This window comes from Xiphophorus couchianus, chromosome 20 (assembly GCF_001444195.1).
Source record: "Xiphophorus couchianus chromosome 20, X_couchianus-1.0, whole genome shotgun sequence".
In the NCBI taxonomy this organism is placed as follows: Eukaryota; Metazoa; Chordata; class Actinopteri; order Cyprinodontiformes; family Poeciliidae; genus Xiphophorus; species Xiphophorus couchianus.
Genome location: NC_040247.1, coordinates 4781231 through 4795244, shown reverse-complemented (window position 1 = coordinate 4795244; position 14014 = coordinate 4781231). Strand labels below are relative to the sequence as shown.

The following is a 14014-nucleotide window of genomic DNA, read 5'->3' as shown; positions in this document are numbered from 1 at the left end:
TAAAGGTTGTGTTCAGCATTTATTTATGTATTTGTCCATTCATCCATGCATCCTTTGTCTTTGACAGCATCAGTTTGTTTCAGAGGAAGTCCTCCTCTTTGGTGTGACTCAGCTTTGGAGCAAACAATAAGTTTAATTTTCATCTGTCTTTTTTGTAACACTTGCATTTGGTTCATCTTAATAATGTGTCAAAAAAACGTCTAGTTAAAAAATTAAACCTAAATTACATGCTTAAATAGGAAAATATGATCTTATGTGAATAGAATAAAATTTTAATGAAGAGAGGAAATGATGATCATTTTTGTGTGTTGGATTTAAGAACAATGAAAATTTTTATATTTGAATAAATTCACTATATAAATAGTCATAAAACACGTTGGTTGTTTAAATCATGTTTATTTAGTAGTGATTTTATATTACTAAGGTGTTCATTAGTGCACAACTCTAGTCGAATCAAAATTAATTTCTTGGCAAAACACTTAAAAGAAATTAGATCTATCTCCTCTAGTCAAATCACAGGGTTGTTGCAGTTATTTTCTACGTGCAAAAAGTGAAAAGCTTAGCTAATCCTCTCAATTTTCACTGTTCCAGGCTTTTTCTGACGAGCCTTTTTACCAATTTGATGCAGGTTTTTAAGGTCAAACCATTTTCACATCAACTGAGAAACTGGTAGAAAACAAAACAAAATTTCTATCATTATGACATCACCTCTTTTTTTACAAACATTTGAAAAAGTATACATTAGAACAAAACAAAAAAATACACAAATAAACGAAAAGTACATGTATTGTGTAAATCAGTCTTGTATGTGTAGTATTTCTATGTTTATTTGATGTTTTGTAAACTACAAGTGCTACTAAAAAGAAATGTGTCATGTTGAACTATTTTACTGTATGAAAGCTAAATGGAAATTGTGTCTGGCATATTTTTACAAGATATATTGTGTGTTTATAGAAGCAAAACTGAATTTATTGGTAATATATAAGACTATTGTGTCTAGGTTTCCTTGGAGCAAATAATAGATTAAATGTGATAGCAACTGTCTACCCAGGACATCACTTTAAATCACTTTAAAACAAAAGCAGCATCTAAAACCCTCAGTAACAATTTAAAAGCTTCAAAGTTGAAGCAACTTTTAAGCATAAAGAAAAGTACTGAAGCTTTCACAATAATGCCCCCAAAAAGATTTATTTGTCACTTTATTTAATTTCAAGTCCAGTAATAAGATTTAAACCAAAACTTGCCTTGAATCCCTGCATCTAATTCCTGTTTATGTAACTCAAAACATTACAACCATCTGCTGTAGATCATCTTTCTTGTTTCTTTACTTCGTTCTATGTTGGACTTTGTTAGCAGTCTTCTTCTCTTGACTCTTTGATGTGCTGAGAGTAATCAAAGAGTCTGAAACTTACAACTTAGACAAAGAGCCAGGCAGTTTTTCACCACAGAGTCTAATGACCTCAAGTTTACTCCAGGAACAACGCTGAAGATCTCTTGGGTTTAGCACCTACAAGTTAAAGTGCAACATTTATGCTTTTTATAGTATAATAACAAGTTTGTCTTTTTATTCCAAATAAATTACACCAACAAGCAACACCATTTTGGCTGTAGACAGGAAAAGCAACACTGTGTTTCCTCAGCTTGGTGAACCTATGTTTTAGCTGTAACAGAGTCTCCGGTTTGACATATTTGCTATCACAGTTAAAGCAATTGGTCTACTGGGTTTGGAAGAAATCCGCAGAGACTCTCCTCACAAACCACCGGATCTGAGAATCCACTGAGACGCTCTAACAAGGCAGGGTGCTTTGGCTGGTAATGTCTTAAACTGCTGCTTCTACAATTGACAGAATGTGAAACATCTTCTAAGGGAAAAAAGATGAAAACATAGTAATATGGTAACATAGTGGTGGAGGGTTCTGCAGACTTGCACTAATTAATTTTTTTTTGCAATCGCCTACATGAACTTAGAGTCACATAATTTTCCCTCTGCATGTTTCCTAATGAGTTCTCCCACAAATCAGACATTACATTCCCTTTAATCACAGCAGGGTCTTATAAATGAGTAAATCTCCCATGTTTATTTTGCATCTGAGGGACTTCCACATGGCACCACCATGACCTTCTGTGTTTCATCATCTACATGTTTCTAATTGTTTTCTCAGACAGCAGAGGCAGATAGAGCATTAAAGTTGCTTATATATTTAGTTAGCACCAATGCTGAGCGGATCAGAAGGAGTCCTGAAACAATTGCAACAGTTTGCAAACTTGATGTCAAACATGAAGCAAAAACTGAACAAAACATGGCAGAAAATGAGGTTATGTGTCTTTCTGAGCAGGTTGCAACTGAATCCTCATTCTCAGCACTTAACAATATCTGATTGCATTTAATGGGCTTCCAGTTTTTACATGAACTTTTTCATTCCAAGTGAGTGATAGGGCTTATCTTTAATAGGCCTCCCGACAGGTTTAATATCAAACAGCTGAATGCAGGGTTCATACTTTAAACAAATGGAAGGCCAAATCAGTCAGGCCCAAATCCGAAGGCTAATACAACATCTTCTAGGGGTATCAGACTTGACTGCATGACAATAATTAATCTTCTTAATGAGCTGAAAGTAAAGTGGAGCCCAGAGGAGCTGCCACAGCCTTATCAATGACAAACGGCTGGGCTTTCTAATTGCACCGCAAGATTTGACAGGATAAATTTGCACCAGAAACGTGACTGATATGACACGCGGACGGGAAGGGCTGCGAAGACGGAAACAAGCAGTAGAGAAAGATCAAAAATTCATTTCAGCGCCGTATAGATCCAGAAATATAAAACACATGAAGAATTACGGGGTCAAAAGCGACTATTTTTGGGTGAGAATAATTTGAATTTGACCAGAGGTTCTGAAAATAACATGACTATGATGTACTAATTTTTCTTTTTAATCTGTAAAAAGTCAATCTTGAAATGATGTGGAAAAGTATTTGCTCCGTTATAGATTTAATTATTTTTTTCCCCCTTTTCTGTCAAACACAAATGTTTCATCAGATAAACAAAATGCATTTTTCAAATGGTAATGTCATTTATTAAGAGAAAAAAGCTACCCAAACCATCCTAACTGTATGAAAAAGTAATCAAATACCACTCCGAAAAATCCTCAATAAGCTGTAATCTGCAGTTTTAAACTTAATTCAATTCCATTTGAGTCTTTCTGATAACAGGAATCAGGCAAGGATCTTACAAAGAGTCATAACTTAAAGACTTTCAGGAACAGATGAAACACATATTTGTCTGGAAAGGTTTTAAAAAACCAATTTTTATAAGGGTAGTATTATATATTTTTCAGACACATTACGCCATTTTATAACACAATCAAGTAAATTTGCTTCTTTCAGTTGCTATAAAAAATGCTGTCTATATCAAACATAACCTAAAAGAAATTTGACTTCAAAATTTAACACCTTAAAATTGGTCCTCTGTCTCTTTAAGAAGCTCCTGCTCTTTCAGCACATCATCACAACATTTCTCCATTAATCCTTTAATAATGTTCTTAGGAGCGTTGCACTATGAGGTTTTGCTGATTTTAAGGTATTTTTATGGCCTCCCAACTTGGCATAATGCAATTTCCCTTTGGGATTAACATGACTGAATTGAATGAATTTCACAACAGCTTTTCCTTTGGTTTGTTTTACTTCTTCTCACTGTGTGCACTCAGAAACATTTAACTCACAACAAATGAATGCCCTCTGGTGGCGCAAAAAAAGTGGCACTACATGCAGAACATAATCTTGAAGTTTTGGATATCTCCAAGTTAAAGTACAGAGTAAATAATTTGCAAGTCAATCGTCAAATTCTCCAGAGTCCTGCTAATGACTGAGAGGAGTCAGACAATCAGTTCATGAGCTAAAAGCTCAAGGGCACTTGGGTTATGCAGCACAGCAATGATCTAAATCCAGCAAATCTGCTTTTGAAATGGATCAACATCTTATAAAAGCATAGTTAAGATTTTGGAGTGGTCTAGTTAAAGTTCAGGTTTAATCCGATTCTATGGAATGAGCTTAAAGAGGTTCTGAAAACCGGAATATGAGGCTTAATTAAAACAATTTTGAATTTCTCCACAGCGACATTAAACTCTCCTTGGCAGTTACTGCAAACTCTTGATGGTAGTTGTTGCTGCCAAGGGCGGCTGCAAGAGTTATTAGGTTTGTGGGCGATTGCTTTGTCATATTGTGCCAGGTGGGTTTGGATAGATTTTATCCCCTAATGAATTCAATCATAATTTAAAAACAAGCATTTTGTATTTACTGCAAAAATTGCATTCATGGTTTTGCTGCCAACTACATTGAGTTGCAGGTTTCACAAAGTGAAAACAAAAAGAAAAGATGCACTTACACCTGCAGATTCATTCCGACCTGCTGGCTTTTGGAGTGCGTTCATAAGAAAAAGACAAAACGCGGCTCGCCACACAGAGGGATGGTGAAGGAGGAGTGTAATATCTGTGGAGAAGTTGATAATATGATAACAGGATTAAGAGGGAATTACCTCTTCTTTGTGTAAGAGTGCATGTTCGGTGGCAGCAGACAGCAAGATTAAATCAGCAGATATGGAATTCATAAAAACCACAATCATCAGAGATTCCCAGCACAAGAAGAGCCCCCTCTGTGCAGCACGCATGCAGCCGCCTGCAGGGATTATCTGAGGGCGTCCCGGCATTTTAAAAAAGGCCAGACAGTTTGGGACAGATCCCATTATAGGAGCATCTGCTTGTTATACCATCCTGAGATTGGCTGCGTGTCAGCCACCAAGGTGAGAGCTAAAAGAGGAGGATCAGTCATCTTTGATTGTGATGTTGGGGAGGGAAAGAGAGCACCTAATGATTTAACCTCTTTCAGAGAACAGCGATGCCGTTGCCAGGATTTCTGAATCTGCCTACATGAGAAACTAAGCAATTAAGACCCTAGAGACAGCAGCAAAAGTCATGTTAATCCCAAATTTTTTGTGAGGATTTTCAGTTTGTGTGAACTCCTGCTGGTGTTACCACCTCCCACACAGCCTCCCCCCCCACCCTGCTTTGCCTGTGGAGACTTATCAGGATGCAGCAAGCATCTCCTGCAGGATTTCTGTTACTGGCAGGCAGCTCTCCTGTATCCTGACCCTCCTCACAATTTTCTGAGCTGCAGGCTGTCGCGGCGACAAAGACACAAATGCCAGCAGGAAATGAACACCTTCGCTCTTTATTTCTTAATTAATTTGTCTTCTTGGTACAGCACAAAATCATAAAACCATTAGTGGGGAAAAGTCACGTTTTGCACATTAAACACAGTTGAGTCTTCAGCAGACAAAAGAGATTCTTTATGTGAAGTTTTAAGCTTGTGTGGCTACTAGCAGAGGCTTCTCGTGTGAACTAATAAAAAATGAATGTTCTCTCACTTCTGATGAGCAACACCAAATGTGTGCCTCCTCCGCTAAGAGAAATCATGAAAGAATTATAAGGCAAAACGACCACTCTCCTCCTCGGATGACCCACGGCGTGGACCGATGCACCTCAGACTCAGCAGCAAACACAATTTTTGTTTCCAATATTCACAAAGTCATGCATCACAAATAAGAAAAAAAAAAAAACCCTGCTACATGTGCACCAGTTGGCAGCACCAGATGTACCATAAAAAAAACGAGATGTCACCCAGACTTTTGAGCTGCTGGTTGATTGACAGTCTTGATTAAACTTAAACTGGCAGTGGAAGATATTTCCCATCCGTCCTTTTGTCATCTAACTACTGAAAGTGTAATTACGCTTTAACGGCATGAGTTGGAAAAAACACCAACATTGTGGCTTGCAGCGTTTCAAATGAATGCTTGACAGAGATAAGCAATATCTTGCTTGGTACCACATTCCTGCCCTTAAACGCTTTTTTTCCCTTAATGCTACTTATTTTAAAAGAAAGTGTTGGGTAAGGAAACACTCCAGATTACATGATTAGAGGTAGCCCCTGATGACGCTTAATCTGATTTTCCAAGAGCTACTTGTGATTAAAAATGAATGTTCACTCTATTTGGTGATGAAAAATACATTATTTTGCCTCTGTTTGCTCGAGCATATAAATGCTTCTGAAAGTAAATTTGCTACTGAGAAGAAATCCTCCCAAGACAAATTTCAAAAATGATAGTTACATTTTATTTATGCATCAATAACTAAATAGACAGGCCTCTAAACCTGAATGGATTGAGACAGTCAGACAAAACTAAATAAGTTTGACATGAAAGAATGAAAAGAAAAGTCAACAAAAATAAAAAAACATGACATATCAAGAATAGTACGTTTTCTGTTATATCACCTCTACGTACTTGCAATATTGTGCTTCAGTAAGACTTTTGCAACTAGAACACAGATACAGGAAATTCCTAACAGCCCTACAGAACCGCAAGTAATTCATGAATAAAAAGTTAAGAAAAGAACCAAAAGAAAAATATTATTCTTTTTTTTAAAATCACCTCTCATCGAGGTCAATATAAGCATAAATGAAGATGAGCAAAGATTCTTCAACTCATCTGGCACATGTGAAGAAGTTAACATAAAAACTGAGAGTTGCACAATTAAAGACTCATCTGGTTGGGCATTATGTTTGACACCCTACACACACACTTCACACACACACACACACACACACACACACATAAGCAAAAACACAGAAATATAAGAGACGCATCATCTTCCTTTTACCTGCTTATCACTGAGGCAGACTTGGTAATTACAATGTAAATGTATATTTATATATTTATATATGTTTATTATATAAAGACATAAAAATCAACTAGAAGTAGAAATGAAAAGAAAGAAAAAAACATGCACTGGACAAATACAAGCATGCATTACCATGATGATGAGACCTGAAATTTTCACCAGTACATTTTTCAAATGGTCAATGTTGCACCTGTGCTGCTGTTGCGTTTTCCACCCATTCCCCATCAGGCATGAACAGAGATACATTCTCAAACCTTTCCTTGTGTTGCTACATGTACAGTGGAGTAAGCATTTTGAGGATCGTCACAGAAGCAGGTGGGGGAGGGGCAAGGGGATTAGTGTTGTGTCACATAGAGGCATGGAGGCTCTTTTCTGTTTGCGGTGAAATTCCTGTACATTTTCCAGTAACCATGGATGTTTTTTTCTTTTCTTTTTTTTCTTTATTCCTGTAAGAGAGTTTGTTGTTGTTGGCAAACTTTCTCCGCCAGTACCTGTTGTGGCAGTATTCCAGAGGAAAAACACAAAAGAGTTTGGACCGCTGCATGAACTGTTTCTCTAAAGATCAAAATATACTTCTTAATATTCAGGACTCTCTCTTTTACTTGGCCGTTGGATGGAAATCCTTTATCGTGTTTGATTGATTTTTCTTTCTCAGTTTCTATGTAAAAAAAATGCCTCTGTTTTTGTTCATCAGCATCAGCTCTTCACTGTCTGTGCGTCAGAAAGTTTGTTGCTGTACGGTCGGCTTTGGTTGCATAACACGCACGGTGAGGCTTTACTGAGGTCTGCTCAGCAGGTGAAGTCTTCAAAGTTGCCCTGGCCCGGATGGTGAGGTAGCATGTTCCCAGGATATGTAGACGGCGTACGCAGGTTGTCACAAGGAGCCTGAAGAGAAAAAGACAAAGAAATTGGAATGGCAGCGAGAATGAAGCAGAAAGATGATTGGCTTTGAAGGAAAGGGAACATAAATGTGCAGACGAGTGAGAAAATCTTGAAAGTGTCTTTGGAAAAAAAATGAAAAGACCAACAGGTTGGGTCGGGAGCGGCGAAATAATAGATTCCTGAGCAATACTTGGAAAAATAATGAAGGTGGATGGAGAGGGAGGACTACTAAGTGAGGCAGGAGCAGAGGAGGAGCGCCTTTCCACTTTTCTCTGCCTGCGCTCTGAGTCACAATTAAAGTGAGCCGGTTTCATTTACACTTGGATATAAGTAAGCTGTCACAGCGTCTGAGGCTTTAATTCTGGCCTGTCCCTGCTGGTACTGTCCTGCTGCTTTGATTAAACCCAAGCCTCCTCTCCTTCGACTCCCTCTCAGTCTTCCGCTCTCATCCCAATTGCTTTTCTTTTCTTTGCATCGCTCTCTTTTAGCCTCTTTCAATCGCTTTTCCTCTATCTCACTCTCTCTCTCTCGCCAACACCACCCTGACTGCCGGCAATTGAGGCCAGTAGAGACAAAGAAGAAAGGAGCTAGCTCCTGTCAAAGCAATGCGGTCTGACACAGTCAAAGTACTCGGCAGCAGCCTATACTGACATGGTGTTTCACATCATCCAGGCTCAGCACAGCTCCCCGATCATTGCTGCTGCGGCTTTTGTGTTTCTTCTTCATGCATCTGCACAGCTTGTACTTGATCACCTAAAAAAACAACAACAACAACAACAACAAAAACAAACAAACAAGAATAGAGTTACTTTTTCTCTTCTTGCTTCTGGAAACCATCCAAATATTTTCCTGTTTTATAACTAAAGCCCACGTTTGGATCAGGTGACTTCAATGATTGCATGCTTCTATAAATATGCCTTCCCTGTGGTAAAAAAAAAAGAAAAAAGAAAGAAAAAAAACAGCTTCTCTTTCTTGTTTATCTCAAACTTTCATTTCACTAATTACTAGAGCACACGTTGAGCGTCGGAGCTGATGGCAGGTGTTATTTTACCTCGTACAGGTAGTCAAACAGCTCAAGAACGGTGAGGATACTGGCGCCTATGAAGAGACCCATCTGACCTCCGATATCGCCTGAAAAGAAAAGTGAGAAAGCCTTTAAACTAGATGGAAATCATTTCACCGCATTCATGAGCTCCAGCTTTAATCTGTACGGCTGAATGACGAGAGAGGCAACAGAAAACACAGATGTTTGCAAATCTGCAGTTGAAAAGCGAACAATAGATTAAAGAGGCAGTTTTTACATCGCCAGGGACCTGAACACCTATTATAAAAATGCATACATTGGCTGTGCCTTCATGTCGGATGAAAAGCGTCTGTCAGGCGGCACATTGCATGTTATCTTTTCCCAAGAAAATACTTGACAGCCATTTCCTTACCCAGAAGGCCTGCCAGTTCGTAGGCTTTCTTTTGTTCAATGGTTTCATAGTTCAGCGCCTCAAAGTAGATATCCAAAACCAGAATGTTATCACTGCAAACAGAAAGGGAAGAATAGAAGTGTGAAAGGCAGGCATTCAGTCGTCAACATGTTACACATGCTTCTCTCGGGCTGTCAGCAAAGAGGATGGTCGACTCCAATTTCTGCACAGACCAAAGCAGATGTGTCGTGCTGAGCGGATGACCTGCCACAGCGAACTAATTTTCCCTCAGTGGGCCTGATCATCGTGGTGTACAGAGGAAATGATTACAGTTGTTTGATTTCAGCGGAAAGAAAATCAAAAGGGATTAGCTTAAGGGTCCAAGGCAAAACAGAGAAATATTTTTCTTCTTTGAGTTCCCTCTCCTTGGGGGAAAACAGACCCCAAAGACTTTTAGATCAAAACCGCTTCGAAGGTTTTAAAAATTCTCTAGTAGCTATCCTACTTTATTCAATCTGAGCAAAGTATAAAATGATTTTCTTTGAAAAGATCAGGTGAAGCCAAGAGCTGACTTTACATTGCAAAATTTAACAGAAAGATGGTGATGTCGGTGCAAAACAACAAATATTTATATTGAATTGTGTTGCTGAACTGCACTGATTTTACTAAGAGCTCTATGAAAAGCACTGAAAACATGCCTATAGTTGAAACTAGATATTTATATAAGACGTAATAAACAACAGTTGTGTATATTTTTCTGACTGCCTGACACTAAATATAGCTGAAGTGTTCCTGTTTTAGTGATGATCAAAGTTACAAAATGACTTCTGTTTGCCAAATTCCAAAATGATGAAATATATATTTTACATCAATAGTTTGTTTTGCTTCAGAATCCCAGAATTTTCTTGAGTGCAACAGAGACTTTGTAGATTAGTTTTTGTAAAATGTCTGTTTTACAATGTGAGGAATTCACCATTAGTAATAACTGCAGAATATTCCATGTTTGGGTTGCATTGGCTTTCCTTCACATCAGATTAGGAATGAGCCCTCTGTCTCTAGGATCTTTAAATCCAGTCAAATGTCACTGGTTTGTGGCAAATTTGAAAAACCTTATTTCAGTGTGAAGGCAAGCATGGCCCTGGTGCATTCTATGGTATTTGGCAGCTGGAGTTCACCCTGCAGCTTTCCAACACATCCTGTTACAGTGATACTGCCACAGTTATTATATCTGCACAAAAATGTCTCCTGAAAATCTGAGAAATTTCCCTATGAATGTGGTAGGGCTCTGAATAAAATGCAGCACATCCCCCAAGCATGCAGCACAAATTTAAAGTTGTGGTCTGCCAGCTTATGTTGGCAATTGTAATCAAAAGGACACATGAATACAAAATCCAAATCTAAAGTATGTTTTTTTTAACACTTTGAATGGATCACACCAATCTGAAGCTGTTTTTCATTAACTGTGCTGGAACTATATTATATTTATATTTTAAACCACATCCAGCAGCTGCTTACACTTGTTCATTCTCATCTCCTTAACTAAATACAAATTCAAGGTTTTTTTTTGACAACACAGTTTAAATTTAACTTGGAGTCCAGACAGGTTCACTCGGTCTCCCAGCAACAAGTAGCACACTTATCTTTATGTACAAAGTCTATGAACATGATGCATTTTGTTTATTAATTTTGTTTATTTGTTGCATATCGTTCACTTCAGCTGCTTGGCGAGACCTTTTTGTTGCAACAGGAGGACAGCAGCTCCCCTAGTGGCCAGGAATGGACATGATGAGGTTGTAGCCTTGACATGAAGACAGGACTTTTTGAGTTTTGATCTTTTCTTAAGATTTTACTGCTTTTGTTCTTAAGCAATAATTTGAGTAAGCAGTGTAACTTCTCTTGCTTTTAGTTTTTGTTTAACATCTTCCAGCTCCATTTTGTCGCTTGTTGTAACTGCAGAGTGTCAAGTGGAAATCATCTGGGATGTGTGATTGATAAGAGAGGAGATGTGCGCATTGTGCGATGCGCTGTGCTTGGTAAAGTGTAAAAAACGACACAGCCCGAATTTTAGGTCTGGCTTGGGCCATAAATCTAAACTCTAGCCAGAAAGGCCAGTTAGGGCTGCAAAATTTATTGCACATTTATTGCCATTGCAATATCACTGTATTCAACTTAATTATTGCCTGATCTGCAATAAGTGTGAGCTTATTAGTCAATGAGCCATGTATTCAGGCTCTATGCTATTTAATGCAGCATAAAGATGCCAGTCAGAAACAGCTGTTTTCACATATATCAGATAAATCAAATCAAATTTTATTTTCTCCAGAAGCTGGATAGATTATGTACTATCTGCTGCCTATTTGCTTTGAACCTCAAACCAAAAGACACTGTCACCGTTTATTTATCAGAGAATTGACCATTTTATCACATCTTTTCTCAATATTCTGCAGCCCAATGGCCAGTTCTCCTTTAAATTATCTGACAACCAAACTAAACTAACCAAATATCATGACCTAATACTAATAATAGCTCCTTCATGACTCCCCATGACCTATTTATGAAAGAGTTTTCCCTCAAAGATTATCCATGTTCCAGCTAATTTTTAATGTTGTCATGTGTATCTTTAAATGTCAATTATTTTTAACTAACGATGATCTAGTAATTGTAGTATAGTATAGTGGTATCGTAGTTCTGCAAGATTTTGCAGTTAAGATGTAAAAAAAAAAAAAGCATGCTACTTTGCATTGTCTTTTTTTTGTTGCAAGGTTTGGGCACATCTTTGCAGAATCCAATAAGTTCTTGTACTTTACAGAGTCACAATGACCCGATGCTGCAGTTTTCTAAAGATGTTTAAGAGATCCTGTTAAACTTTTTGAACTGCAAAATGAACTGCAATAACGAGCCTCTCTGAATAGACAGACCTCTCTGGGACTACTTATGTAATACGATTAGAATGCAGTATTGTAATAGTTTAAATTAGGCCATGTTTCAGCTAATCTTGATGCCATTAATTGAACTAAAACCTTTTAGCTTCTTTGCTGTCTGGGTCAGAGTCCACTTGTTTTCCCCAGGGGTTGGATTGCATTGGTTCCTATTAAAACTATTTAATTAATGCTAAAGAAAATGCAGTCCTGTACAAGAGCTGGAACCAACTGCCGTGCTATTATGTAACAAAATATGGTTTTCCTCCATTAATTTAGGTTCAGTTTTTAAAGGTTTATTCACTACATTCACATTAATCCTAAAACTATAATTTTAACTAATTTCATAATTTCGGATTTGACGTCTTATAAATTTGAAACTTCCACAGACGTCAAACTCTCATAGCTCTAATAGCCTTTGGAGTATAGGCAGCCTGTCCCTAGTCGAATATATTGAGGTTTTTGTTTTATTTCTGACAGTTTTTCTGGTATTTTCCGTCTGTTTCCCTCTGGTCTGTAGGTCTCCTGTGTGAGGTGTCACCCTGATGTAAAAGCGATGCTTCCTCACTGACAGCGAGTAACCTAACCCACGTCTGATCAGAGCTGCTGTCAAATAGCGGACCAAAGCTTTCGCCTAGTTGAGCCTCCTTCTCTGTGAGGTTCCCGACAGTCAAACTTTACACTCTTCAGTCTCACACCACCAAGCACAGAGCAGGCTGAATATCAAAGACCCTTCCACAAATGTTCATTTCTTGGGAATGTGGCCACTTGTTAAACAAACCGTCCTCTGGGAATGTAGAAACTTTCTCTTTCTGGTCGCACTCTGGCTACATGTGCTGCAGTAATTATCTAACCCTCAACAGCGTGGAGTGATGAATAAAAGATTCAGCTACGACTGTACCCACTTCTCATTTTCTTGAACTTTCTTTTAATCTTTTTGGTATATTCTATATGAAAATAAAACACTCTCTACTTGACTGACTAATCATCTGAAAGTCTCACTTGGAGCTCTTTATCATACTTCAAAAATTAAAAGAAAATCTTTAAAGCTTTAAAAAGTCAACCTAAGTAAGTAAGTAATCTAAGGGAATCATCAACCTCAAAAGAAACATATTCTGCCATACAAAAAAAAAGAAAATTAATATCCAACCATTTTGTTGAGAGACCGTGCAAAAAAACACCTTTTAGATAATTAAACAAATTATGTGTTGTCCTAATAGTGTATTTTATGCTGTTCTTTTCTTTCTCTAAACACCAGTTTGCATTATTTTTGCTGTTGTGAATCCCCAAAACAATTTTCTGACGCTGCTTGTTCTGTGTAAACTTTATTAAATTGCAGATACGCAACTCCTTTGGGACAGCGGTGGATTGCTGTTTGTTGATATTCAATATGCACACCTTTGTTGCTCAATAATGTCTTGATGTTGGAATCACAAATGTTATCATTTTTCAATGGGTGAGCTCTCTTGAGTTGCAGGTAATTGTTTTGAGACTCACTAACAGTTCACAGAACATATTCAGTGGCGGACCTGAAGTTATTGTTTTTGGGTAGTTAACCTTTGGAGGGTTACAGCATCCTTCTTTGTCTTTCAGTTCTTCATTTTTTGTTTTGAGGTCAAATCTTTTCAGAGAATATTGAGTATAACTATCCAGCTGGATGAGCATCCAAGCTTAGGCTTACGTCTTTACATTTGATACATTTTACATTGTTGAATGATGATTGATTTATTTATTGAGCACTTAACAATAGCTAAGGTAACTAATTGTAAAAAAAAAAATCACACAAAAAGAAAAAAACCCAGTAAAATTAACAATAGAAATAAGGGAAAATGTCACTATGCCACATGGTATAAAAAGTCTGTCTCAAGAAATAAGTCTTCATCTGAGACTTAAGGATCAGAGGTCTTTGTTAGCCTTGTTCATGGGAAATCTAGTAAAAGGTTATTTAATTATCTCAGGAATCTCCCATGTACATAAAAACTTAAAAATTCAGATAAATAAAATGGTGCAAGATGATTATGAGCTTTAAAAACAATCACTGAACAACCTGGTTGAGTGATTGTGACAA

At 37.6% G+C, this 14014-nt stretch overlaps 1 protein-coding gene across 3 annotated transcripts in view; it reads right to left on the bottom strand.

The window, feature by feature from the left end:
• Window positions 1–5204: 5204 nt before the first annotated feature.
• asic1b (acid-sensing (proton-gated) ion channel 1b) overlaps window positions 5205–14014 on the bottom strand; it is a 191279-nt gene continuing 182469 nt past the window's right edge. For all 3 annotated transcript variants that reach the window (XM_028003458.1, XM_028003455.1, XM_028003456.1), the window contains 4 exons: window positions 9050–9141; window positions 8665–8744; window positions 8265–8366; window positions 5205–7616 (listed from right to left, as the gene is read on the bottom strand). In XM_028003458.1, coding sequence (XP_027859259.1) covers window positions 7521–7616; window positions 8265–8366; window positions 8665–8744; window positions 9050–9141 — 370 coding nt within the window. In that variant the 3' untranslated portion in view covers window positions 5205–7520. The remainder of the gene's footprint in view (window positions 7617–8264; window positions 8367–8664; window positions 8745–9049; window positions 9142–14014) is intronic.